Source organism: Eimeria necatrix, genomic scaffold (assembly GCF_000499385.1).
Source record: "Eimeria necatrix Houghton genomic scaffold, Enh_scaff146, whole genome shotgun sequence".
Lineage (NCBI taxonomy): Eukaryota > Apicomplexa > Conoidasida > Eucoccidiorida > Eimeriidae > Eimeria > Eimeria necatrix.
This window is the reverse complement of record NW_013652182.1, coordinates 47,825-73,030: the sequence shown is the minus strand read 5'-3', so window position 1 is coordinate 73,030 and position 25,206 is coordinate 47,825. Positions and strand designations below refer to the sequence as shown.

The 25,206-nt window shown below is 51.1% G+C and overlaps 7 protein-coding genes across 7 annotated transcripts; 6 read left to right on the top strand and 1 right to left on the bottom strand.

The window, feature by feature from the left end:
• Positions 1-120: 120 nt before the first annotated feature.
• On the bottom strand, positions 121-1,414 carry ENH_00014750 (glutathione reductase, putative; the record flags this gene model as incomplete). Its single annotated transcript, XM_013579112.1, has 4 exons — positions 121-374; positions 619-937; positions 1,104-1,255; positions 1,408-1,414. Coding segments are annotated over 4 exons (732 nt in total), but the record flags the coding sequence as incomplete, so codon positions are not given.
• A 1,806-nt stretch (positions 1,415-3,220) lies between these two features.
• Positions 3,221-3,946, top strand: ENH_00014740 (hypothetical protein; the record flags this gene model as incomplete). Its single annotated transcript, XM_013579111.1, has 3 exons — positions 3,221-3,248; positions 3,354-3,456; positions 3,844-3,946. 3 exons carry the CDS (start codon positions 3,221-3,223, stop codon positions 3,944-3,946), a joined length of 234 nt encoding a protein of 77 aa, XP_013434565.1.
• A 2,435-nt stretch (positions 3,947-6,381) lies between these two features.
• Positions 6,382-10,324, top strand: ENH_00014730 (hypothetical protein, conserved; the record flags this gene model as incomplete). Its single annotated transcript, XM_013579110.1, has 6 exons — positions 6,382-7,615; positions 7,891-8,117; positions 8,279-8,314; positions 9,259-9,360; positions 9,673-9,907; positions 10,143-10,324. 6 exons carry the CDS (start codon positions 6,382-6,384, stop codon positions 10,322-10,324), a joined length of 2,016 nt encoding a protein of 671 aa, XP_013434564.1.
• A 1,379-nt stretch (positions 10,325-11,703) lies between these two features.
• Positions 11,704-12,237, top strand: ENH_00014720 (hypothetical protein, conserved; the record flags this gene model as incomplete). Its single annotated transcript, XM_013579109.1, has 1 exon — positions 11,704-12,237. One exon carries the CDS (start codon positions 11,704-11,706, stop codon positions 12,235-12,237), a length of 534 nt encoding a protein of 177 aa, XP_013434563.1.
• Positions 12,238-13,202: 965 nt separating this feature from the next.
• Positions 13,203-13,556, top strand: ENH_00014710 (hypothetical protein; the record flags this gene model as incomplete). Its single annotated transcript, XM_013579108.1, has 1 exon — positions 13,203-13,556. One exon carries the CDS (start codon positions 13,203-13,205, stop codon positions 13,554-13,556), a length of 354 nt encoding a protein of 117 aa, XP_013434562.1.
• A 1,013-nt stretch (positions 13,557-14,569) lies between these two features.
• On the top strand, positions 14,570-15,565 carry ENH_00014700 (hypothetical protein, conserved; the record flags this gene model as incomplete). Its single annotated transcript, XM_013579107.1, has 1 exon — positions 14,570-15,565. One exon carries the CDS (start codon positions 14,570-14,572, stop codon positions 15,563-15,565), a length of 996 nt encoding a protein of 331 aa, XP_013434561.1.
• A 3,145-nt stretch (positions 15,566-18,710) lies between these two features.
• Positions 18,711-24,893, top strand: ENH_00014690 (sortilin, putative; the record flags this gene model as incomplete). Its single annotated transcript, XM_013579106.1, has 13 exons — positions 18,711-18,801; positions 19,219-19,883; positions 20,046-20,222; positions 20,424-20,522; positions 20,783-21,511; positions 22,049-22,193; positions 22,804-22,908; positions 23,080-23,192; positions 23,319-23,522; positions 23,789-23,975; positions 24,109-24,224; positions 24,492-24,674; positions 24,840-24,893. 13 exons carry the CDS (start codon positions 18,711-18,713, stop codon positions 24,891-24,893), a joined length of 2,868 nt encoding a protein of 955 aa, XP_013434560.1.
• Positions 24,894-25,206: the final 313 nt, after the last annotated feature.

Here is a 25,206-nt window from a genome sequence, read left to right as displayed (position 1 = left end):
CAGCAGCAGCAGCAGCAGCAGCAGCAGCAGCAGCAGCAGCAGCAGCAGCAGCAGCACACCAGCAGCAGCAGCAGCAGCAGCAGCAGCGCAGCAGCAGCAGCAGCAGCAGCAGCAGCAGACCTGGATGCCGAGGCGGCGCATGTTGGCGAGGTTCTGCTGCTGAATCATGGAGTCGAACTTGCGGAGAGGCGCGTGCTGCCTGCAAAAGAAGTGCGTCTCCGACCCCAGCGACTGCAGCACAGCAGCAAGTTCAACAGCAATATAGCCGCCGCCCACAACGCCCACTTTCCGCGGCTGCTGCTGCAGCGCGAAAAAACCCGCGCTGTCGATGCACAACTCGCCCCCAGGCACGCCCAGCGGGCTCGGACGACCGCCTGCAGCAGCAGCAGCAGCAGCAGCAGCAGCAGCAGCAGCAGCAGCAGCGGCGGAGGCGCAAAGGCGAAGTGGAAAACAGAAATGCGCAGGACGCTGGGATACGCCAGAAACCCCAAACCCTAAACCCTAGACCCTAGTCCAAAGCCCCGAACCCCAAACCCTAAACCCCAAACCGTAAACCCTAATCCAAAGCGCTAAACCCTAAACCCTAAACCCTAAACCCTAGCAGGGCGGGTCGCGGACCCGTGGCAATGAGCACGTGCTTGGCAGTGAGCCGCTGCAGAGGCTCCGCGCCCTTTGCTGCTTCTTCTTTCGAAGAATTGACCAGCACGACGTGTTGGCCGTCGGAGTGGTTTTGGGGGTTGAGAGTTGCAAAGCCGTAGAAGCGGCGGACTTGGGACTTGTCGAGGTTGTCCTCGTAAATGCGGTTGAGTCTTTTGATGTAATTTTCGCGATTTTGCACAAGTTTTTGCCAATTTAAACGCGGAGGGTCGCTGAATTCCACTCCCAAGTGCCTCATGCCGTGCAGGCTTTCGAAGGCGTTCGCGGCGCACCACATGATCTGTACGTACACCCCAGAAACGCGAGCCGGGGGCGCGATCTTCACGGAAAGCGCCGCTTTTTTCGAAATTTAAACACTAAAATGGATCAAAAAAACAAAAATAAGTCCATTTTTGCAAAAGAAAATTCGAAATCGGCCCCCGTTTGCCCAGTTTCCGCCCGTTCACCTTTTTCGGCACGCAGCCCACGTTCACACAAGTGCCCCCCATGCGGCTGCGCTCCACCAGCGCCACTTTCGCCCCATAAGTTGCAGCTCTTCTGGCGAAGGCAATTCCGCCGCTGCCGCCGCCCAAGACGACGCAGTCGAAGTGGTGAGCTGCTGCAGCAGACGCAGCAGCAGCAGCAGCAGCAGCAGCAGCAGCAAATCGCGAGAAGATGCACAGCAGAGCCTCTGCAGCACAGAAACGCTCACTGCAGCTACTCGAAAGCTGGAAACGCTAAAGTGCAACTTTTCGCAAGTGCTGGCAGCACCTGCCATTGTCGAAGCGAGGCTGCGAGGACGCTGCAGAGTCCTGCTGCTGCTGCTGCTGCTGCTGCTGCTGCTGGAGGCGCAGGAAGCAGCACTTGAATTTGAAATGCAAAGAACTCTTTTAATTCTAAAAGACTCTTTTGCAAAAAGATCTTCGAGCAAAGACACGCAGCAGCGGCTCGGGAGCCCCGTCGGCTTCGGGGCGGGCCGGGCGCTAGCTGCAGCGGCGGGCTTTCGAGAAGAAGTGGAATTCAGAAACTTGAATTTAAATTCAAGTTTCGGAATTTAATTCAAGTTTTCTTTTTTCTTTTTCAAGATCTTCCCGCAGCGCCCAGCAGCAGAAGGCCGCAGCCGCCAGCGCCGCCGCGCCGCAGCTGCGTTTCAAATGCGACTTCTTTGTTCTTCTTTTTCTCTTTTCTTTTCTTCCAAATTCATTTCTTCCATTTCGAACTTCGGCAAATTTTCAAGTTCTCAACTCGGGCCACTCAGCGGCGCTTTCTGTCGCCCAGGTCGGCAGTCTCGGGGCCTCCGGCTCAGCCCAGTTGAATCTAAACTCAGTTTGCATTTTTTTGCTTCCATTTCGCTTTTATTTGCACTAAAAAAGAAGTGAAAGTCGAATTTTTGCAGATTCGCCGCGGCGGGTTCGGGTGTACGTACACCTCAGCATGCGCCGCTCGCACCTCCGCAACTCCTGCTGCCGCATTTTTGCAAGTTTGACCTCCTCCAGCCTTCCTTTTCTCTATTTTCCTCCACTTCTGCCAATTAATTCCCTTTTTCTCCTTTTCAGGCTTTCTCACCGCTGCAACCATGGCAGATCCGCCGCCTCAGCCCAAGACCGAAGATGAATGGCGCCAGATCTTAACTAGTAACTGCCTCCTGAACACTCACTGCTTTCTGCTTTCTTAGCAGCACTAAAGCCATTAAAAGGCTTTTCAGAGAAAGTCAAAGTCCTCAGACTCCGGAGATTCAGCTGTTCAAGTTAACTGGCAAAAACAGAATCATGAACATGAACACTGTAAACCCTAAACCCTAAACCCTAAACCCTCACGACCTGTACGCACACACCAAGTGCGTGTGCTACTCCAGGGGCGTACAAGCTCGCGTAACCAAAGCGAAGCTGTAAACCCTAAACCCTAAAGTCTGCAAACCCTAAACCCTAAACCCTGGTGTCGGAGAGCTCGCTGGGGGCGATCTTATTACTTCAGAAGTAAATAAATGAATTTAAAATGAATTTAAAATGAATTTAAAATGAATTTAAAATGAATTTAAAATGAATTTAGAAATGAATTTTGGCAAATCAATTTGAAATAAATGCATTTAAATCAATTCTTTTTCATGAATCGTTTTGCTGCTGCTCGCAGGAGAGGAATACAGAGTCCTGAGGGAGAAGGCCACAGAGCCCGCAGGCAGCGGCAAGCCCCAAACCCTAAACCCTAAACCCTAAACCCTAAACCCCACTTCAATCTGCAGCCGGCCGTTCGCTGCTTCACCGCATGCCTTCTGCTCCAGAGCTTGCGCCTCCGAGCCTGGCGTTTACAGCCACGGAAAAACGGTTTAGGGCTTAGGGTTTAGGGTTTAGGGTTTAGGGTTTAGGGTTTAGGGTTTAGGGTTTGTGTGCAGGAGAGTATGATCGCTTCTACCCTCCTCAGGGCTGCTTTGTTTGCCGCGGATGCCTCTCCCCTCTTTTCCCCGCCAGCAGCAAATTCAAATCCGGCTGCGGCTGGCCAGCTTTTGACAAAGTTTACAAAGGTCCCTCAAACCCTAAACCCTAAACCCTAAACCCTAAACCCTAAACCCTAAGCTGGCCCGGAGGCGATGCTTCTTTCGGCGTTCGCGCGGCCCTGTAGGCTTCGGAGGGCCGCAATGTTCACGGAGCCGCTGACCAAAGTCAGGGTTTAGGGTTTAGGGTTTAGGGTTTAGGGTTTAGGGTTTAGGGTTTGTGCCTCAGGCAAAGTTAAAGCTGTGCTAGACCTTAGTGGGGGCATGAGGCGCTGGGAGATAATCTGCAGCGCCTGCGGCGGCCACTTGGGCCACGTGTTCACAGGCGAGGGGTATCTCCAAACCCTAAACCCTAAACCCTAAACCCTAGTTTCGTTGTTTCAAACCCTGAACGTTCCTTCTTAGCTGCGTCTGCTAAACCCTAAACCCTAGCCTTGGCCTCGCCTGCAGTTGGGTTCGTCGATTGTCGCGTTAGTTAGGGTTTAGTGGCAGCAGGCTTTCTCGAGGGTTTGGGGCTGTTTAGGGTTTAGGGTTTAGGGTTTAGGGTTTGGGTCCATCGTGCATCTCATTGCTGAGGGTTTTGTGGCGGAAGTGTCTGTTGGGGTTTTGGGGTTTGTTGAGGATTTAGGGTTTATAGTGGAAGTAGGGCGTGCTGAGGGTTTGGCATGTGTTTAGGGTTTAGGGTTTAGGGTTTAGAGTTTAGGGTTTTCTCTTCGCAGGTTTACGCGGACCAACGAGCGGCACTGCGTGAACTCCTTGTCCATAAAGTACCAAGAAAAAGAGCCTGGCCTCGAGACAGAAATTCTCATGCCTGCTAATTAGGGTTTAGGGTTTAGGGTTTAGGGTTTAGGGTTTAGGGTTTGGGGTTGGGTGCACGTACACCTCTTGCCTGCCGCGGTGTACAGACAGCCGAGGCCTTTTCGACATTTGTTTTTCTCGAGGGTTTTCTTAAATGCATTTCGGAGCTTCCAGACTCCAGTATTCTTTCTTGGGAGCCCCGAGGTAGGGTTTAGGGTTTAGGGTTTAGGGTTTAGGGTTTGTGGGAGAGCCACTTTGTAGAGACTGGGGGTTAAGCTGTCCACAAGAGGCAGTGCACGTGTTCTCTGTTGGGCTTTTCAGGGTTTAGGGTTTGTCTCTCAGGGTTTAGGGTTTGGGCATCAGGGTTTAGGGTTTAGATTCTAGGGTTTAGGGTTTAGGGTTTCTGCGTAGCCTTGTCACCCCCGTCCGCTGAGAAAGCAGCATTTTAGCTTCTAAGAGGCCTGGCCGGCCTAGCGATCCTGCTCCTGCTGCTGCTGCTGCTGCTGCTGCTGCTGCTGTTGCTGCTGCTGCTGCACCTGCTGCCTGTGGACAGATCCCAGCCTGGGTTCTACCAGAACCGCTGCTGCTGCAACTGTTGCTTCTGCTGCTGCTGCTGCTGCTGCTGCTCAGAGCCCAGCCAGGCCCCAACCAGCAGCAACAGCAGCTTCCTGCTGCTGCTGCTGCTGCTGCTGCTGGGCGGTTTGCTGTTGAGGGTTTAGGGTTTCGGCTGGCCCTGCTCTCGCGCACAGGTGGCTGCATGCAAATGCACACCCAGGTCTAAACCCTAAACCCTAGGACTCCCCCAAAACCCTAAACCCTAAAGGGGCCTTTTAAGGGGCCCAAAGGACCCCAAAAGAAACCAAAAAGACCCTCTTGGGGCCCCTAGAGGCCCCTAGTGGGGCCCCAAGGGGCCCCTGCAGGGGCCCCAGGGGGCCCCTGGAGGGGCCCCTTGGGGGCTCCTAGAGGGGCCCAAAAGGATATTTAAAAGGAGACAAAAAGGACTTTTTGGAGGAGATAAAAAGGGCATTTTGGAGGAGAATAAAAGGACTTTTTAGAGGAGACAAAAAGGGCTTTTAGAAGAGCCGAAAAGGACTTTTTAAATGGGACTGAAAGGCCCCTTTTGGCTTTTTCCGGGGCCCCACAGGCCCCAGTGGGGGCCCCCGTGAGGGGCCCCAGAGAGGTACTTGGGGGCCCCCGGTAAGGGCCCCCATGAGGGGCCCCAAAGAGGTACTTGGGGGCCCCCGGTAAGGGCCCAAAGGGGGAACTTCGAGGGTTTTAAAAGGGCCCCAAAGGCCCTTTAAAACCCTCTGGGGGCCCCCAGCAGAAGGCCCTAGTGGGGGGCCCCAGAGGGGCCCCCGGGGGGCCCCAGAGGGTACACAGGGGCCCCACAGGGGCAGCAACAGAGGGCCTCGCTTGTGGGGCCCCACAGCAGCCAGGCCCATACGCCCGCAGCAGCAGCAGCAGCAGCAGCAGCGATGAGCAGCAGCAGCAGAGGGAGATGCGCCTGCAGCAGCAGCAGCAGCAGTTGCGCCTGCAGCAGCAGCAGCCCAGAAACGCTGCAAAGGGGCCCCTGCCAGGGTTCACCGTGGGCCCCCAGGGCACTCCTATTTAAAAGTCTAAGGCCTACAGCATTTAACTAATGTCCTCACACCTCCTCTAAGTGCTGCTGCTGTTGACTGGCCTCGCAGCTAGGCTGCTGCTGCTGCTGCTGCTGCTGCTGCTGCTGCTAGTGGTGCTGCGTTTGCTGCGGCGGTGCTGCGACTCAAGGCGCTGTGAAGGAGCGCTTCTAGTATTGTTGCAGCTTTTCTTTCTTGTGTTTTAATTAAATATGAAGAAAAAGAGGCTAAGTGCTCGCGAAAATGAATAAAGGGCCAAAAGAAAGGCAGAAAAGAAAGAAGTGGCGAGCAGCAGCGCAAGCAGCAGAGGCGGCGGCTAGCTTGAGGTGTCTGTACACCCCAGCTGGAGCGCGCGCGGAAAGATTTGAAGGAACTCGCGGGGGAAACAAAGAAAATAAATGCAGAAATAAATATTTTGATATTTATTTGCATTTAAATAATTAATTTGAGGAGAAACAGCAGCAGCCCCGCTGCATCTCAGCCGCGTACTTCAGGTGTCTAGGCAGCTCTGGCTTCGCCTCTGTCGCCTGCAGCCAGGCGCAAGGCAATTAAATAGAAGCAAAAGATTAGATTTACTTTCGAGTTTGGATTTAATTTAAATAATTTAATTTAAAAATAAATAAAAAGGAAAAGGCGGCGGCAGCTCGCATGCAACAGAGCGTGCATGTGCCCTAGTGTGCATACACCACAGACAGCAGCAGCAGCCCCAAAGCATTTCCCCCTCCTTCTTTGCTTCTTATTTGTTTCTTTCTAAAACTCTGTTCCCTCGCGCCTTCCAGGCGTCCGTGGCCCCCCGACTAAACCCTAAACCCTAAACCCTAAACCCTCGCTGCATGCAGGACCATGAGGTGGGGGCCCCCCGTCTCAGCTCGCAGCAGCAAGCTCGCGCTGCTGCGGCAGAGGGCCCCACAGGGGCCCCTTTGCCTCTCCCTTGCTTCGGCTCGGCTGCCTATTGCAGCACAGGGGGGGCCCCCAGGGGCCCCCTGGGGGGCCTCCCTGTGGGGGCCCCCTGGGGGCCCCCCGGGGGGCCCCCTTAGTCTGCGTTTGGGGCCCGCGAGGGGTACTGGCTGGGGCAGCAGCAGATTCTCCTCAACACAAGTTCCCGCTGCAGGAGCTGCCAAGGCCTCAGATATGAAAGCTGAAGCAGCAGCAGCAGCAGCAGCAGCAGCAGCAGCAGCAGCAGCAGCAGCAGCAGCAAACAGCAAGTTGCCGCAGCAGCAGGGGATGCAGAGCCCTGCAGGAGGTTCTGCTTCTCCTAGCGAAGCAGCAGCAGCAGCAGCAGCAGCAGGGACCCGCCGCAAAGCAGGCAAAGCAAAACGCGGCCTGAAGCTGCTGGCAGCAGCAGCAGCAGTTGCTGCAGCAGCTGCTGCTGTTGCTGCTGCTGCTGAGGATGACAGGGCGAAGCAAAAGTCTTCGCTGCAGGCGCTGCAGCTCGTGCTGCAGCAGCAGCCCCTAGCAGGAAGAGCAGCTACTGTTGCTGCTGACAGAGCAGCAGCAGCAGCTGCTGCTGCTGCACCAGCAGCAGCAACAGCTTACGAGGCAGCAATTGGCAATGTCTCAGCGAAGTCAGCAGCAGACGCAGAAGCTGACGCAGTAAAGAGCGGCTCTGGAGCAGCAGCAGCAGCAGCAGCAGCAGCAGCAGCAGAATCCGCAGCAGCAGAGGCAGCAGCAGAAGCAGAAGCAGCAGCGGAAGTAGCAGCAGCAGCAGCAGCAAAGACAGTTTTGCTGGAGACGAAGGGACAAGCCCTGCGTAGAGCTCTCTATGCTCAGGAGCAGCAGCCGCTTGAGCAAGAGCAGCAGCAGCAGCAGCACGAGCAGCAGCAGCAGGAAGAGCAGCAGCAGCAGTACGAGCAGCAGCAGCAGCAAGAACAGCAGCAGCAGCAAGAGCAGCAAGAGCAGCAGCAGCAACAGCAGCATCAGCAGCAAGAGCAAGAGCAAGAGCCTCAACAGGAAGAGGAAGAGCCGCGTCAGGAGCGAGAAGAGCAGGAAGCTGCAGCAGCAGCAGCAGCAGCAGCAGCAGCTGCAGCAGCAGCAGCAGCAGCAGCACCCTCATACGAAGACTTCTTGCTGTCCCCTTGTGCGCCACTCTCTAATTAATCAATTAAAATATTAACAAACAAAATCTTAAGCTGCATCACTTACCTCTCACTGTGCTGCTGCTGCTGCTGCAGCTGCTGCTGCTGTAGCTGCTGCTGCTGCAGCTGCTGCTGCTGCTGCTGGGTGGCTTGATTCATTGGGCCAGTATGCTTCGTTTGTGCTGCTGCTGCTGCTGCTGCTGTTCCTTTTGCTTCTGTTGCATTTGCTTGTCTTTTTGAAATAAGTTGTCTGTGGCTGCATGTGTGGCTGCTGCAGCAGCAGCAGCAGCAGCAGCTGCTGCTGCTGCTGCTGGGAGCGACGCAGACACGGAGGCGTTCGCAGCAGCAGAGGCGCAGCGGCTGCGGGCGCTGCCGCAGCAGCAGCTGCATGCGCATGCGCTGCAGCAAAGTCTCTTAATTAGGGTTTTGAAAGGAGACACAAAAACTCAAAAAAAAGAAAGAGAAGAACAAATTGAAGCAGCAAAACGCGCAGCAGTGCAGCAGGTCACTTCTAAACCCTAAACCCTAGTGGCTAAACCCTAAACCCTCAGCTCTGGGAGCCGTCCCGGTCTTCGGGGCGTTCAGGGTTTAGGGTTTAGGGTTTAGGGTTTAGGGTTTAGGGTTTAGGGTTTGGGATTTTGTTTGTATTTGGGCGGTCTTTGCAGTTCCGGCAAGATGCGAGGGACGCATTTGAAGCGCAGGTAAGAAAGAATCGGGGTTTAGGGTTTAGGGTTTAGGGTTTAGGGTTTAGGGCTTAGGGTTTAGGGTTTAGGGTTTGCGTCAGGCGGAGGCAGCTCTGTCGCTGGTGGAGGCGCGGACTTGGGATTTTTTTGCAAAGCAAGAAGAGATGAAAGGGTTTATGTTTGAGGCGAAGGAACAGATGCATGCGCTGGAGACGCAAGTAGACGAGCTGCACCACGTAAACCCTAAACCCTAAACCCTAAACCCTAAACCCTCGTGCGAAGCCCTCGCCCGCGCCGGCGGGACAGGGCGGCCGCAAACCCTAAACCCTCAGCTGCAGAGGCGAAGGCCGCAGCGCTCGCGCCCGCCAGCCGCTCCGCAGGGGCCAGGGCCTAGGGTTTAGGGTTTAGGGTTTAGGGTTTAGGGTTTAGGGTTTAGGGTTTGCGCAGGCCTTCGGGGACTTGGTGAGCCGTCTGAACACCGCAGTCGCCGCCAGCCGCGTCGGCGCTGCTCTTTCGAGTTTGGACTTTGCGGTGTCTAGACACCTGCCGGTGGGGGCGGCTGTGAGGGAACTGGAAAAGGTATTTTTGGATTTCAAATTTATTTTTTTTCTTTTCTTTCTTCTTCCAGCTGCTGCTTGCTTGGGGTTTATTTGCTTCCGAATTGCTTTTCTTTCTCCGCTTTTGCTGCTGCAATTTTGCTGCTGCAGTTTTGCTGCCGCAGTTTTGCTGCTGCAGTTTTGCTGCTGCAGTTTTGCTGCTGCAGTTTTGCTGCTGCAGTTTTGCTGCTGCAGTTTTGCTGCTGCAGTTGTGCGGGCTGGCTGCTGGCTGGGCTGCTTTCTTTCCTTTTGTTGCGCATGCGTCTGCATGCAGTTAATTATTTGTTTAATTTGTTAATTTTTTATTTATTTTATTTATTTATTTATTTTTATTTATTATTTTATTATTTTCTTTGAGGGATTCAGGCTGGAGAAGAAGACCCCGTAGTCGCCTCAGTTGCTTCTTCGCTGCTGCCGCTGCTGCCTGTTCTTGACAGGGAGCCAGTGGTTTCTCCCGCTGCTGCATTTGTGCGTCATTTCATTTAAATTTCAACTCAATTGGATAATTAAATTAATTATTATTTCAATTTAATCTTTTAATTGAAGAATTTGGCGTTTATTTCCTTTCATTTCCTCTTTTGGGGGTCACTCGAGCACTGCAGCTCTGCTGCACTTGCTCCAGTTGAGGTGTCTGTACACCCCAAACTGAACACCCCGCGCGCATTCCGAAACGCCATTTTTTGGTTTTTTGTTCATTTAAAAGCCAATTAGACTTTTTATTTGATTTTTAATTGCATTTTGTGGTTTTATTTTGCGGATTTCTTCCGTTTTGCCCCGCAGGAGCAGCTCGAGGGCGCCCTTCGCCGCAGCGCGCGCGCAGCCTTCGTGCCCGAAGGCAGCGGCGTGCTGCTGCACTTGTTTTGCTACTTTTTGGGTTCTCTTTATTCTGTTCTTCCTTCTCCTTTTGTTCCTTTTCCATTTTCCGACGAAGACGCGGACAGCCCCGCGAAAGACACGCAGCAGCTGCTGCACAACCTGCAGCAGCTGCACCAGGCCCGCATGCACACCGACAGAGGTCTGCTGCTGCTGCTGCTGTTGCTGCTGCGGCTGCTGCTGCTGTTGCTGCTGTGCCTGCTGCTGCTGTTGCTGCTGTGCCTGCTGCTGCTGTTGCTTCTGTGGCCGCTGTTGCGGCTGTGGCTGCTGCTGCTGGCGCTGGAATTGTTGGGGTTGCTGCTGCGGGCGGTCGCTGCTGCTGTTGCTGCTGCTGCTGCTGCATCCCGTGTGCTGCTGCTGCTGTGGCTCGTGTGCAGCGGACCTTCCTGCTGCAGTGGGGTGTCTAGACAGCTTGAAGGGCTTTGCGCGGCGAGAAGCTGAAAAGGAAATTAATAAAATAAAATTAAGTTTGCAAGTTCACCAGGCAGTGGATGCACTTCGCGCCAGACTGGACTGCATTAACGCGCAGCTAGCCAGCCAAACCCTAAACCCTAGCTAAACCCTAAACCCTAGCTAAACCCTAAACCCTAGCTAAACCCTAAACCCTAGCTAAACCCTAAACCCTGCGCCTGCGGGCCCCATGGCCCTGAGCCTTAGACCCCGACTCGCAAGCCCGAAACCCTCGATGGGGAAACCCTAAACCCTCGATCTGGAAACCCTAAACCCTCGGTCGAGAAACCCTAAACCCTCGATCGAGAAACCCTAAACCCTCGGGGCCCCACAATGACCTCACTTTGCGCTTTTTACTTTATGCATGCGCTTTCCTTTACTGACAATGGCACTGTTGCAGTTTCTGCTTTTGCCTTTTGTTAATATTTATAGTAATAATAATTATTATTTATTATTACTATTATTATTACCAGTATTATTATTACTAGTATTATTTTTTTGCTGTTTATTATCACTTTTATTATTATTATTATTATTATTACTTTTATTATTACTATTTTTACTTTTATTATTATTATTATCATTTCTATTATTACTACTATAATAATAATAATAATTATTATTATTACGGATATTTTCGTAAGACCCGCTGTCGCGGCTCGTCTGGCCAGCTATTAAGTGGGACTGGGGCTTAAGTTTAGAGGCTAGCTCGTAGCTAGCTAGCTGAAGCTAGCTGTAGCTAGCCACGGCTAGCTGCACGTTGAACTTGAGAAGCTTTCGATATGGGAAATAAGTGTTCAAAGTCGCAAGTGTGAAATGTTAGCCAAACTTTGGCTTTGATAGACTTGCTTTAAAAGCTTATATTTGTATTTCGAGTTTCAAATTTGTCGAAAAAAGAAAATTAAGTCTAGTGGCTCCCAGGAGGCTCTGGAGGAAGCGGCCACGGAACTGATCCCGGGTGTCTTGAGGGGGAATTTGGGACTTATTGCAGGATAATGACGCGAAACCTTGAATAAATGCGAGGCAAAATTAAAATTGTGTTCAGTTATTCGAGAATAATGACTCCAAACTTGAATAAATGCGGAAAAAATCAAAATTGTGTTCAGTTTCCGCTTTGTTGGTAGCAGCTGGTGGTTCGTGGTTTCTGGGGTGTATGTACACCCGAAGCGAACCACCGGGTCGGCCGTGGCTCGGCGCCGCAATTAATTCTTCGCGAATTTGCATGCAAATGATTATATCGGGTTTTTAAATTGATTATTTTGCGTAGATAAAGTCGAATTAAATTAGTTTTGGAGCTGTTTCGTCTTTTAACGCCGCCTAGTCTGAACTTATCGGCTGTGACCACCGCTGCGCACCAGACCAGCTGTTGCCAATTCGCATTTTCTCGGTCATTTCTCGGTGATCTTCTTTCTTTTTTGTTTGTTTTTTTTCGACTTTTTGTTTTTTCCGCATTTCACGCGCCGATCCTCTGCGAGGACCACCGCGGCGATGCTGCAGGCGAACAAGGCGCACGTGATCGCCGGCTTCACCCGCCAGAACTTGAACTTGCGGCAGCTCGAGCTGCAATACTGGATCGAAGTCTTGAAGAAATTTGCAACTTTGGCTTCTTTTTTAGGAGGCTTCGCCTCCACAGTGGTGCAGCTGCAAACAGATGTGCCGGGGGGCCCCGATGGCTTCCGCCTCATATTTTCCCTCACAGCCTCGGGGGCCCTCGGCCTCAACTTTCTCGTACTTGTCATTTGCACCACTTGCAATGTGTGGGGCCCCGGCAAGGCCCTCACGGGGCAGGGCGAGGAGTCATTCAGAGTGGTGAGCAGCAGCAGCAGCAGCAGCAGCAGCAGCAGCAGCAGCAGCAGCAGCAGCAGCAGCAGCAGCAGCAGCAGAAGCAGCAGCAGCAGCAGCAGCAGCAGCAGCAGCAGCAGCAGCAGCAGCAGCAGCAGCAGCAGCAGCAGCGAACTTCGCCAGAAGCTGCAGCAAACTGGGGGTTTCCGCTGCTTTAAAGGCTCTAGTTTTTTACCCTAAAGCACTTCAAAGCCGAACTTACCACGCAGGAGCCTTCAGCCCAAACTGCCTTTTGCTGCTGCTGCTGCTGCTGCTGCTGCTGCTGCTGCTGCTGCTGCTGCGGGCGCAGGTGATAGAGGTGATGGAGCGTTGCTACCACTTGTCGGTGGTTTTGTTTCGACTGGGGACTTTGTGTTATTTGTTTGCAACAGTGTTTGCTGCTTTGTGTCTGTTTTCTGCATGCGGGGCTTTGCTGCTGTCGCTGTGTCTGTGTCTGCTGCTGCTGCTGCTGCTGCGGCACCTCAAGGCCCTCAAATTGGTTTTTGTTCCTCGAAAATTCAACTCCGGAAAACTCCAAGGAAATCCAATTCAAAACATTGGCCAGGCAATGACCAGAAGCGCCGACACGGCCCTCTCGGGCTTCGCAATAGACCCCCACTTCGGCGCAAAAATCTAGGGTTTAGGGTTTAGGGTTTAGGGTTTAGGGTTTGGGGTTTCGGGTTTGGGGCTCGGGCTTTGGCCCCGCGGCGAAGCGCCAAGGAGGCCCGCGGCGAGGGCCACAGTCCGGCTGCGCGCTGGGGCCTAGGGTTTAGGGTTTAGGGTTTAGGGTTTGGCTGCGGGCGCCCAGGGTTTGGGGTCTAGGGTTTAGGGTTTAGGGGCAGGCTGGGGGAGTCTGGGGGGCGCGAGAGTTCAAATAAATGTATTTGACTTCTGGAAATAAATAAAATAAAAAAGATCTTTTTTAAATCTTAAATTGTTTTTCTGTTTCTTTCCAAGTGCTGGCAAAGAGTTTCTTTGCTTCAAGTCCTCTCGAGGACAAATCCATTAATTTGCTGCTTCCACTTATTTGCTGCTGAGGCCTGCTGCAGCAGCTCATGTGCAGCGCAGCAGCAAAAAGATGCAGCAGCAGCTAAGGTGCAGCACAGCAGCAAACGGGTGCAGCAGCAGCTCATGTGCAGCACAGCAGCAGGAGGCAGCAGCAGCTCATGTGCAGCACAGCAGCAGGAGGCAGCAGCAGCTCATGTGTAGCGCAGCAGCAAAAGGGTGCAGCAGCAGCTCATGTGCAGCACAGCAGCAAAAGGGTGCAGCAGCAGCTCATGTGCAGCACAGCAGCAAAAGGATGCTGCAGCAGCTCATGTGCAGCGCAGCAGCAGCAGGAGGCAGCAGCAGAGGATGTGCAACACAGCAGCAAAAACGTGCAGCGGCAGCGGATGTGCAGCGCATCAGAAGCACAGCAGCAGCAGCAGCAGCAGCAGCAGCAGCAGCAGCAGCAGCAGCAGCAGCAGCAGCTGCGGCGGGCGCGGCTGGCTGCTGCAGCCCCTGGGGCAGCAGCAGGATAGTTCACTGAGCCCCTTTAGGCATTTTTGAATAATAAGAAATAATAAAATCAATTTAAAATGGGAATAAAGGAATAATAATATATTATTAAATATAAAACAAAACGAACTCATTTCTGCTGCTGCTTCTTAACCCGAAAAGCTTTTTGCTGCCTCTCGTGCTGCAGCAGCACAACAAATGGCGAAGTGCTTTTTGCTGCTGCTGCTGCAGCGCTGCTTCCGTGGGCGGAAAGCTGTGTCTTTGCTGCTGCTCAGCAGCAACATTGGAAGCAAATTTGGAAGCAAATAATGCCTTTTTTTGCTTTTTTGTCTGTTTATTTCTTTTATTATTTATATAAATGCATATTCTAATCTATTATTCGTATAAATGCTCCTTCTGCTGGCCACTCTGGCTGCAGCGCACCGGCTCAGGGTTTGCTTTCGTTTTTGCTGCCAAGTGCCGTTGCGGCTTCGTTTCTCTGCACAAAAAGTTTCTTTTTTGAAAATATTATATTTTTAAAATTAATTTGTTTATTATTTGCTCATTTATTAAATATATTTATTCTTTATTTATTGCTGAGACACCGCAGCGAGCGGCGCTGCCCCGGGGCATCACCCGACTCGCCAGCAAAGAGCTGACCTATTGAAGCGAAAAGCCTTTTTTAAATTAAAAAAACAAATTAAATAGTTTTATTTTATTTATTTATTTTATATAAAACAAGAAAAAGAACTTAAGGCCATCCAGAAGTCCTGGCTGCAAGTCGAGTCACCTGCAGGTGACCTTGGGGGCCCTGGGGGCCCCCAAGGCTCCCGTTGCTGCTCGCGCCTAGGCCAAGGCATCAGAAGCTCTCCAGATAGTAAATTATAATTAAAAACAAATATATATTTCTTATTTTATTTATTATTAACCCTTAGGACAGGTAAAGGGCTGTTGTTCCACTGCAGCACGGTGCTCGGCTCTAGCTGTTGCTGCTGCTGCTGTTGCTGCTGCTGCTGGTGTTGCTGTTGCTGCTGCTGCATTGGCTGCTGTTGCGGAAATGAACTTTTTCGAAACGACTTACAGCGTCTTCCACGGGCCGAGCAACAGCATGTGGGCGTCGCGGCCCGCTGCAGCTGCAGCAGCAGCAGCAGTAGGCAAATCGACGCGGCCCGCGACAGCAGAAGCAGCAGCAGCAGCAGCAGCAGCAGCAGGAGCAGCAGCAGCTGCTGCTGGAGAACCCTTCTGCACTTTATCAGCCATCAAAAACCCCCTTTGGGGTTTCTCAGATCCCCCCCCCCCCGGGGTCCCGGGCCCCAAGTGGTTGAAGGCAGATCGGCCAGCAGCAAATAAGGCTGGGGGCCCCCCTGGGGGCCCCCCGGGGGCCCCCGGGGCCCCCGAGGCCCCCACAACTTACTTGGCTTCTTACCAAGACCGGCGGAGAAGTTTTCCGATTTTGAATTACGACATAAGAGAGGAGCAGCAGCAGCAAGAAGGAGCAGCAGCAGCAGCAGCAGAGAGCACGCTGCGGGGCGGCTGCAGCAGCAGCGCTGCAGCAGCAAAGGCGTCGGGAATAGTGGCAGCAGCAACAATCACTCCAGCAGCAGCAGCGCCGCCAGCAGCAGCAGCACTGACGAGCCCTGCAGCAGCAACTGCTGCTAGCGGAGGTGTATATACACCCGAAGGAAACCCCCTTTTTGATGCTTCTCTTTCTCGAGACCGCCGCCACGACTTGTCTTCACTTAAGCTGCAGCAGCAGCAGCAAAAAGGAGCAGCAGCAGCAGCAGCAGCAGCAGCAGAGGGTGTGGGGCCCCCCCGCAGCTTCGAAACTTCCTACCAACTCATTGGCCACCCAGGTGTGGGGCCCCACACCCTCGCGGATGTCTTTGCTGCTGCCAAAACAAACCAAAGAATTCAAATTTGCAAAAATAAAACTCAAAAACCCGCGGGAATGGATTCTCTCACGGAAGCTTTTTGGTACTTTCCCCCGAAGCTGCCGGCCTACTCCCGTGTCACTGCAGCAGCTCTTGCTGCTCGCGCTGCACCCCCGGAGTGACTCGCAGCAGCAGCAGCAGCAGCAGCAGCAGCAGCAGCAGCAGCAGCAGCAGCAGCAGTAGCGTGCGAGTGGTGCGAGCGGCAGCAGCAGCAGGCACAGCAGCAGCACAGCAGCAGAAGTGAAGACGCCGGCGTGCATGAAGTGTACAGACAGCGAAGTGCAGCAGCAGCAGCCAAGTTGCGGTGTACGTACACCGGAAGAAACAGCAGGACAACTCAGTGGCTAAGTTTAGTTTTGTTTTTAAATAAATGCCAGTCTCTATTCTTTTTAATTAAATAAAAATAAGACAAATTCTGCTGCCGCCAGGCATTCCTGCGCATTTCGCTTGGCTAGAGGCCCCTTTTGCGTCCGCAGCTAGCTAGCTAGCCAGCTAGCTAGCTAGCTAGCTGGCTAGCTAGCTAGCTAGCTGGTTAGCTAGCTAGCTAGCTGGTTAGCTAGCCAGCTAAGCTTGGGGCTGAAGCAAAGCAGAAGAAGAAACGAGAGAAAAAAGTGGCGCTAAGACACTTTTTGGTGTAGCATTCACAAAGACTCTTTCCTGTAGCTAAGCGTAGCTAGCTGTGACTAGCTGTGACTAGCTGTAGCTAGCTGTAGCTAGCTGTGGCTAGCTGTGGCTAGCTGTGGCTGCAGAGGCCAGCGCTAGTCAGCTGTGGCTACGTGGAGCGAGCTGCAGCAGGATGTGGATAGGTGGCTTAGCTAGCCACGGCAGGTCCCAGTGAGCTGCGGCAAGCTCTAGCTAGCTATGGCTAGCTGCAGCTAGCTGTGGGCAGCAGCAGCTAGCTATGGCTAGCAGCAGCTAGCTGTGGGCAGCAGCAGCTAGCTGGAGCCGATCTGTGCAGCTGTGCTGCAGCAGTTTGTTTTCCCTCCCTTGGCTTCTGGCTTCCTGGCTGTTCTCGTTTGTCTTTCCATTATTTATTTGCATTGCTGCTTGTTTCCGATGTTGCTGCTGCTGCTTCTCCTACTTATCTTTCCTTAATGCTTCAATTCACTCTTTTGTCTTTATTTTACTTTTTAGTTTTTGTGTCTTCTCGAGAAAACGCGAAAAGAAGCGACCAGCTGTCCGTACACTGCAGACGCTGCGGCGCGACAGCCCCCTCTGAAACGGAGGGTTTCTGTTGGAGTTAAATTTGAATTAAAGTTGCAATTTAAATGAAATCTGCATTAAAAATTAAAAATAAATCTTAAATTTGAATTAATTCAAGGCGATTGAGCCGAATTTAATTCGAATCTGCCGCAAATCCGAAAAGTTGAATTGCGCGAAAAGTCGCAAAGCGGCAGAGCCGCGAGGTGTACGTACAGCCCAGCATCTCTTCTGCTTCTTTTTCGCAGCTTTCGCTAAATCTCATTAATTAAAAAAAGAAACATTTTAAAATGTTTACCAAAGGGCGATTTGCATGCATATTATTCTGCAAAATTTGCATGCATTTTGGGGCTTTTCAACATTTGAATTTGGCGAATTCGAATTTGCACTTTTTGCAAAAAACTTTGTTCTGTATTCGTCCTCTCTGAAGCAACTTTAGAAAACTTGTGTTGTAATTTAGATAGTTGAAGTTGAAAGTTGAAATGGAATTTGTCAGTAAAAGATTAATTTATAAAATTCAAAAAACGCAGTTTACAGTTGAGGCCTAAGTGAGAAGGCACTTTGATGAAATGCAAATTACTTTTCTGAAAGAAAAGATTCCAAAAGCGACTTTTACAGATTTGGAATGCAAACAATTGGAAAGCTTTCCGTCGAGCTTTTGTGAATTCTTTTAATTCAATTTGATGGAAAAGAAGAATTCAAAACTGGGGAAGGTCCGGGAACTTGTGAAGAAATGAATGAACAAATGAATTAATTAATAATGCGAAAGCTTTGAAGCAACTGCAAGGATAGCTGGTGTCTTGTTTGCTGCTGCTGCAGCAGCTGCAGCTGGGCAGAAATGGCTGAAAAGGAAAAGTGGAAATGCATGCAAAAGTTGAATGGCCAAAAATTCAAATCGAATATTTGGTGAAGTCCTCAGCTTCTGCAACACTCCGCAGTGGCTGGGTTGCTGCAGCAGCAGCAGCGAGGCCGCAGCAAAGCTGGGGGGAAGCAAAACAAAGAACTGGAGTGGAACTTGAAAGTAAAGTAGTTTTGAATTATATTTGAATAAAAGTCAGGAGCAGAATCGAAGCAACACTGAAAGAGGTCTTTCCTCGGCTGCACAGGCAGCCAGTAAACAGGGCCACAACATGCATGCAGGCGAGCTGCATTAAGAGCATTTCTTCTTCTTTTTCTTCCGCTAAATCTTTAATTAATTGGAACTGTCTCAGTCGGACTTTGAATTGCGAAACTCGGCGCGCGGCGAAATTGAGGTGTACGTACACCCCAGAGTCGGCAGCTGTGCGCTTCCCCAGCTGGTGAGAACGCGGTGCTCGTGCTGCTGTTTGCGCGGAAAGAGAGGCAACTTGCGGGTTTTTGAAGAACATTTCGCGTTAATTTTGCAAAAAAATAGTTTCTAGTCGGTGTCTCGCGCGATTTAGCGTCGGATTCCCCCGGACTTGTCGCAGAAACCGGCAAAATGGACCCCCAACGCTGGCCCGCGCTGCAAGGACGGTGTTGATCAGCTGCGTCGGACATGCGGAGGGCGGCAGTTGGGAAATGTTTCCAAACTGTTTCAAAATTAGAAATAAAACTGATAATTATATTCGCTTCTTATTTGCTGCTTCTAGCCTTCGGGGGAGCGGCCTGAGCAGCAGCAGCAGCCGCAGCAGGAACCGCAGCAAGCTGGACGCGGCCAACTCGCGCTGATTGTTCTTTCCTTCTTTTTCTTTTCTTTTTCTTTTCCCTTTTCCGCAGTGGCCAAGCCGACGCAGCAGAGGCCCCTGGGGCCCCCCGTCTCAGCCGTGGGTCTCAGTCGCATTTTGCAAATCTTTCTTTCTTGAATTAATGCCCAACTGCAGCAGCAGCGGGAAAGCAGAAGCAAAGGAGTTTGCGAAGCTGGCTGCTGCTGCGTCTGTTGTCTGCGCTGGTTTTGCAGAACTTGAATTTGCAAATTTTGACTTCTTTTCCGTTTTTTCTCCTTTTTCTCTTCGCCAAATTCCTTGACTCTTTCCCCGGTCTCGAGGGCCTTTTCCACTTTCTTATTCTTCTTTTTTTGCATTTTATTTCGCATTCAACTGACAACAAATGAAAGTCTTTTCTGTTGGCCTCGCGGCCTTTTTGGCCGCGCTCTGCGCCTCTTGGGGTGTAGCTACAGCTGCGGTGACGAACAAAAAAGGTGAGAAAGCAGTTCTTTCCAAACAAATAAATGCAAATTAATTATTTGTAAAGAAAGAAGAGATTATTAAATGCAGTATTCCGAAAAAGAAAGCATTCTCAGACCCCAAATGCGCAAAAAAAGCAAAAAATAAATTCAAAAATAAATTCAAAAAAATAAATTGAACAGAAGCTGCAAGTTCCTTTTAGAAGCAGCAAATCTAGTTTGTTTGAGAAAGACGCAGCAGCAAAAAGCTTAAAAGAAATTCAAATTAAAAAGTTGCAATTTTCTTTTTGCATTTTATATCCTCCAAGTGTTTCTTCCGTGAGCGTTCTATGACGAGCAAACGGACCGCGAAAAGGAGCACGCGGCCGCCCTAGGGTTTAGGGTTTAGGGTTTAGGGTTTAGGGTTTAGGGTTTAGGGTTTGCGGGCTGCAGTGTCGGTCTCGGAGGTTTCTTTCGACAGCCACATCGAAGACATTCAGTGGTGCGGAGAAGACCACCGGACAGTTTTGTTGAAGACTCGAAACGGGCGATTGTACAGGTCGAAGGACGGGGGCAAGACTTGGATGGAGATATCGGATTTGTTGAAGACGGAGGAGGGGGCCCCCGGGGGGGCCCCCGGGGGGGCCCCCGGGGGGCCCCCCGGGGCGGGGGGGGCCCCCGAGGGGGCCCCCGGGGCCCCCGCGAGCGGCGTCGCGCTCGTGGACAGCATCATGGTCTCGCCCGTGAACAAGAACATCGTCGTGATCGTGGGAACGAAGAGAAACCACTTCGTTTCGGAAGATGCTGCTGTCAGTTTTCGGAGAATTCGCTACACTTCGACAATCCACAACTTCCACTTCCACCCCACCCGCGCGGGCTACGCGCTGGTCTCCACGTGGACGGACGCCTGCTACGCGAAGAGCGCGGACTCTGCGAAAAAAGAAGAAGAGTGCAACCACCAGCTCTACTACACGCCCGACCTGGGCCGCTCTTTCAAGCTTGTCAGTGAATATGTTGTTCAGTTTTCCTGGGGAGATAAACATATTCAAGTGCAAGACAATATTTACTTCACGCAACACAGAGGCCGTTCTGGCGACCAGCCGCGGTACGGCGGATGGGTGAGTTCAGGTGTACATACACCCGAAGCGCCGCGCCGCCCGCGCCGCGTTCCGCGGAAAGCGGCTCTTAAATCCGGGATTCGACAGATTAAAGAAGTTCTTTTTGCGTATTTTTCATTAATTATCCTTTATTTCCTTTTTTCCGGCTTTTTTCCGCCTCAGTCGAAAAACGTGGACCTCATGGTGACCAAGGACTTCGGCCGCACAGTCAGCCGGCTGGTCTACCGCGGCAACAAGTTTCTCTTGTCCAACGGATACTTCTTTGTCGCAAAAGTCAAAGACGCAGTTAAACAAACTGTGACGCTTCTCGTTTCCACTGACGGGGGCGTCACCTTCTCGGTGAGCGTTTGCGCGGGCTGCGGTGGAGCTACACCTGAAAGGGCCTGCATGCAAGGCCTGCATGCATGCATGCATGCATGCATGCAAGGACTTCGTGCATGCATGCATGCAAGGACTTCTTGCATGCATGCATGCGAGGACTTCGTGCATGCATGCATGCATGCAAGGGCTTTTGGGGCTTTTTCTCTGATATGCGCACAGGCCGCCAAATTGCCTATTGAAATCGAAGAGAAGAGCTACACAGTCCTGGACACTTCAGAGGGAGCCATCATGCTGCACGTCAACCACGGCGGGGAAGGGGTCCGATTAATTAATTAATTAATTAATTAATCAATTAATTAATTAATTAATTAATTAATTAATTAAAATTAATTAGTTAGTATGGACGAATTTTGCATGCAAAGAGAGAGTTTAGTTGGAATAAAAGAGTGCCAGTCAAGTTGAACAGCACCGCAGCGGAGCCCTGCAGCGATCCTCTCTTCCGAATTCGCCGCGAGGCGATTGAGTCCCCGTTTTAGGGTTTAGGGTTTAGGGTTTAGGGTTTAGGGTTTGCGCGTCAGGGCCGGGACACGGGGAACGTGTACATATCGGACGCCAAGGGAGTCCGTTTTGCACTGTCTTTGCCAAACAACATTCGCGCGGGAACTGGCGAATGCGAATTCGACAAAGTCTTGTCAATGGAAGGGGTTTATATAGCGAACTTCAAAGACTCCGTGGAGGCCTCGGGGCTGCGGGGGCCCCCGGGGGCCCCGGGGGCTCCCGGGGGCCCCCTGGCTGCTGCGGAAGAAGAAAGGGTCAAGCAAGAGGAACTCGAGGCCGAGGGGCTGCAGGCGGAAGTGGAAAAAAAACATGAAAGAGTGGCCAGCAAGGGGCGGAGAGAAGACGTGACGAGAACTGCAATTTCTTTCGACAAAGGGGGGGTTTGGAGTTACTTGAAAGCCCCGAAAGTGGACAGCAGGGGCCAGAAAATCGCCTGTCCTCCCGAGAACTGTTGGCTGCACTTGAACGGAATAACAAAGTTCAACGAGTTTGCGCCTTTCTACAGTGTTGAAAACGCAATTGGCATTATTATGGGCACTGGCAACGTGGGCAGTTACCTCCGCAGCGAAAAAGACGAAGTCAACACTTACCTCAGCAGAGACGGAGGCCTCACTTGGATCGAAGCCCACAAGGGCGCTTTCATTTACGAAATGGGCGACCACGGCGGGCTCCTCGTCATGGCCGACGACACCAAAAAGACCAACCAGGCAGGCGCAAACACTTCTTGCAATAATGCCACTTTTTCCGATGTTTGGGGCTTTTTTGCCACTTTTTTCCGATGTTTGAGGCTTTTTGCCACTTTTTTCCGATGTTTGAGGCTTTTTTGCCACTTTTTTCCCGATGTTTGAGGCTTTTTGCCACTTTTTTCCGATGTTTGAGGCTTTTTTGCCACTTTTTTGCGATGTTTGAGGCTTTTTTGCCACTTTTTTCCCGATGTTTGAGGCTTTTTTGCCACTTTTTTCCCGATGTTCTCATCTTTTTGCCACTTTCCCCATTTTTCATCTTTTTCCCGAAAAAAAATCTCAAGTCCACGCGAAACTGCGAAAAATTCAACTTTTGCACTTCCCGCATGCTGCGTTTCTGAGGTTTTGCAGATTCTGTTCAAGTTTTTTTTTATTTTCGAGTTGGCTCGTTAAGTTGTGTTGAATACTCAGTTGTGCATGCATGCATTTGCTGGAAGCCAAGTTGAGTGGCTGTGTGTGATTCTGTTTGCTGCAGTGGCCTGCGGCGCAGCAGTTCATTCTGAGTTCTTTTCGGAATGTCTTTTCGAACTTCTTTTTTTGCAGGTGGTGTTCAGCTGGAACGAAGGCCAGAGCTGGTACGACTTCGAGTTGGGCTCAGCGCCGCTCTTCGTCGACAACATTGTCATCGAGCCCAACTCCTCCAGCGTGGAGTTTCTGCTCTACGGCAAACGCGAAAACGACAATGCAGGTGAGCGCTGCTGCTGCTGCTGCTGCTGCAGTCCTGCTGCTGCTGCTGGAGCAGTCCTGCTTCCCGGTGCTGCTGCTGCAGCAGTGGGGAAGCAGGACTCCGATTTGCGGCTGCTGCAGCAGCAGTGGGGAAGCAGAACTCCGATTTGCGGCTTTATTTGCCCGCTGTTTGCATTTTGTTCCGCGTGGATCAGCTAGGGTTTGCTAGGGCTTCATTTGAACGCAGACAACTGCTTTCATGCATTTGCTGAACTGAAGCAGCACTCGCCGCAAACGCTTCCCGTTCTGGTGTTCTGGTTTCGCGCTAAACTGGTTTAATTTTGAGTTGAAATCAATTAAATAATCTTTGCATTTGTTATTTTAAGGCATTCACGCTCATAATTTGGTCTGTTATGTTCATTTCATGCGGGATCGCGTGTGCAGTGATTACGGGCGACCGCCCACATGCACGCATACTTCGGTGCTAAGTAGCTGCTGAATAATAAATTAATAGCGTGGCATTGGCCTTTTCAATCACAATTTATATCTGTAATGAAATAAATTGTTATTAAAAATATCAACTTCATAGACTTCAGCAGCTGAAGCGATCATCTGAACTTTTTGTCATTCAGGAGTTCTGTTTCACCTGGATTTCGCGGCTTTGAACCAACAAAGATGTAAAGGCATTTGGGCTGCGGACTCAGTCTCTAGTGACTATGAGACTTGGAGCCCCTCAGGTTGGTTGATTGGCTTCACTTCTTGAACTGCTTTGATCTATTTCGGATACCAATGTGACTGTTTCGTCGCGATTTGTCCTTTTCTTCCGATATTGCTCCACTCCGTAGTTGTTTATGTGCATTTGAATGGCCAAATGGCTTTTTTTTGTTGTTTTATCTTCGGTTTGGCAGATGGAAGATCGGGAGAAAAGTGCATTTTGGGTAAACACGTCACATACACCCGTCGCAAGCAAACCAGCGAGTGCTTCAACGGCCGCGACTTCGAGCGCCCCCGCAGCGTGCAGGTGCGAATAAATTGGCAGCAGAAGTTTCTTTTCATTGCAATTAATTATATTTATATATATTATTTGTTTACTTATAGCACTTGCAGCGCTGAGTTTGCTGCCTGCGGGGGGATTGTGCGTGTTCAGGTCTGTCCGTGCACCATCGAAGACTACGAATGTGAATATGGGTTCGAGAGAGCCGTGGGATCTGTTTATTGTTTGCCCACTGATGTTGCTGCTGCGGCGGCCTCTACTGCAGCAGGCCTCAACCAGTATGCCGACGAAGCAGATGCAGCAGCTGCTGCTGCATGCACTTCTTCAGCATTTTTCTACACGGCAGCGTACAGAAAAGTCAGTCAAAGAGCCATTCAAAGCACAGCTGCCTGGTTGCTCGAACTCCAGCGATTCGGGTGCACGTTGAAACCTTTTTTTTCTAGTTTCAAGGGAACAGCGTGAAAGCTTGACTTAGGGAGCACTCCTTGCTTTTTCGTACCTTTTTCTGTACTGTTTCAGCTCTAAAATGTGTATTTTCCTTGCTTTTTCGTACCTTTTTCTGTACTGTTTCAGCTCTAAAATGTATATTTTCGCCCTTGAATTCTTTTTCGAATCACCTGCAGGTCCCGGGAGACGTTTGTGAAGGCGGATGGGTACCTGAGAAAGTGGCTGTTCCGTGTCCGCCCCATTCTCCAGTCAGTCGTGGCGGGAAGCTCGTTTTGCTTTTGATATCTTTGATTGTCTTGTTGATGTGCATATTGAACTACCTTGCGAAGACGGGCCGTCTGAAGGCGTTCTTTAGAAACACGGGTGCGGCAGTCAGCGTGGCGTTGCTGAAACCCCTTTTTGAACTTGAATTGGGATTCTGCTGACTTGTGCATTGAGGACAATTCGAAAACAAGCACAATGGAACTTTAGTTTAAATGTGTTTATGCTTTTTCAGGCTTTGAAACATTCGCAAATGTCTCGTATGCCATTGTCGGCAGTGGACCCTCTGGCTGGGGTGACGGGGATGACGTTCAGAAGAATCACCACAGTGGAGAGGAAATGGGAGGCCGAGTGCGCGGAACTTCGAAGTATGAGCCGGAGTTGAGCTTTATTGATGCAGAACAGGCAAGTGGAGAGGTCTCAGAAGGTCATTTTGCAAACTTCTGAGCTGCAGAAGCATCTGAAGCACGTTGCAACACCCGCTTCATGTTTCTTCGGATCTCCGGCATTTATGGCATTTATGTATTCGTTTCGCGCTTTTTCTTCTAAATTTGTTTCTTTCTTTTTTCTTTTTGTGCCAAAGCGGCTTCAAGCGCTGTGCATATGTGTTTGCTGCAGGATGAGACTGAAGACGACGCGCCCAACTTGGTGAATTTTTCTCAAGGCAGCGGCCGCACAGCCTCTCGCCTGGGAGCATCTCAGAGGCCGTCTGGTGCCGATGACTTCGAACTGGGCGATAACGCCTCTGCAGTTTCCAACAGAAACAGACCGAGTTCGCACCAAGGGGAAACAAGTGTCACCGTGAGTCTTGGCGAGAGTTGCTGCCTCCTTTTGTTCTGTTGCGTTACTTATTCACAACTGAAGAGCTGCAGCGTGCTTGAGAGGCCCGAAATAGCAAATGGGATTTGTTTCACGGCTTGTTTGGCTTGCTGCTGCTGCTGCTGCTGCTGCTGCTGTTCATGTCAGATCCCTCGTTTGGCGCCAGCAGCGTACAACGAGGACAGCATGGAGCTGCTGTGAGCTGCACCGAGGGCGGCGATTTGTGCAGCATTTGTTTTGCTAGCCCCTAGGAACCATGCGTCCTATTGTTTTTGAAAAAGAAAAGGAAGAGACGAAGGGAATAACTGATGACTAATTTTGAACAAGACAAATAATGGGCGGCGAGGACCCCCAGTCGTGGCTGCGTAGACCTGAAGTCTGAAATGGCAGAAACGAATTCGAAAACAGGCAAAGATAAACAACACAAAAGCTAGCCGAACTTCAGCTCCTTCCTGTTTTCGCGCCACAAAGAGTAGGGATTGGACGAGACGGAAGAAACGCTTGAGACAAAGCG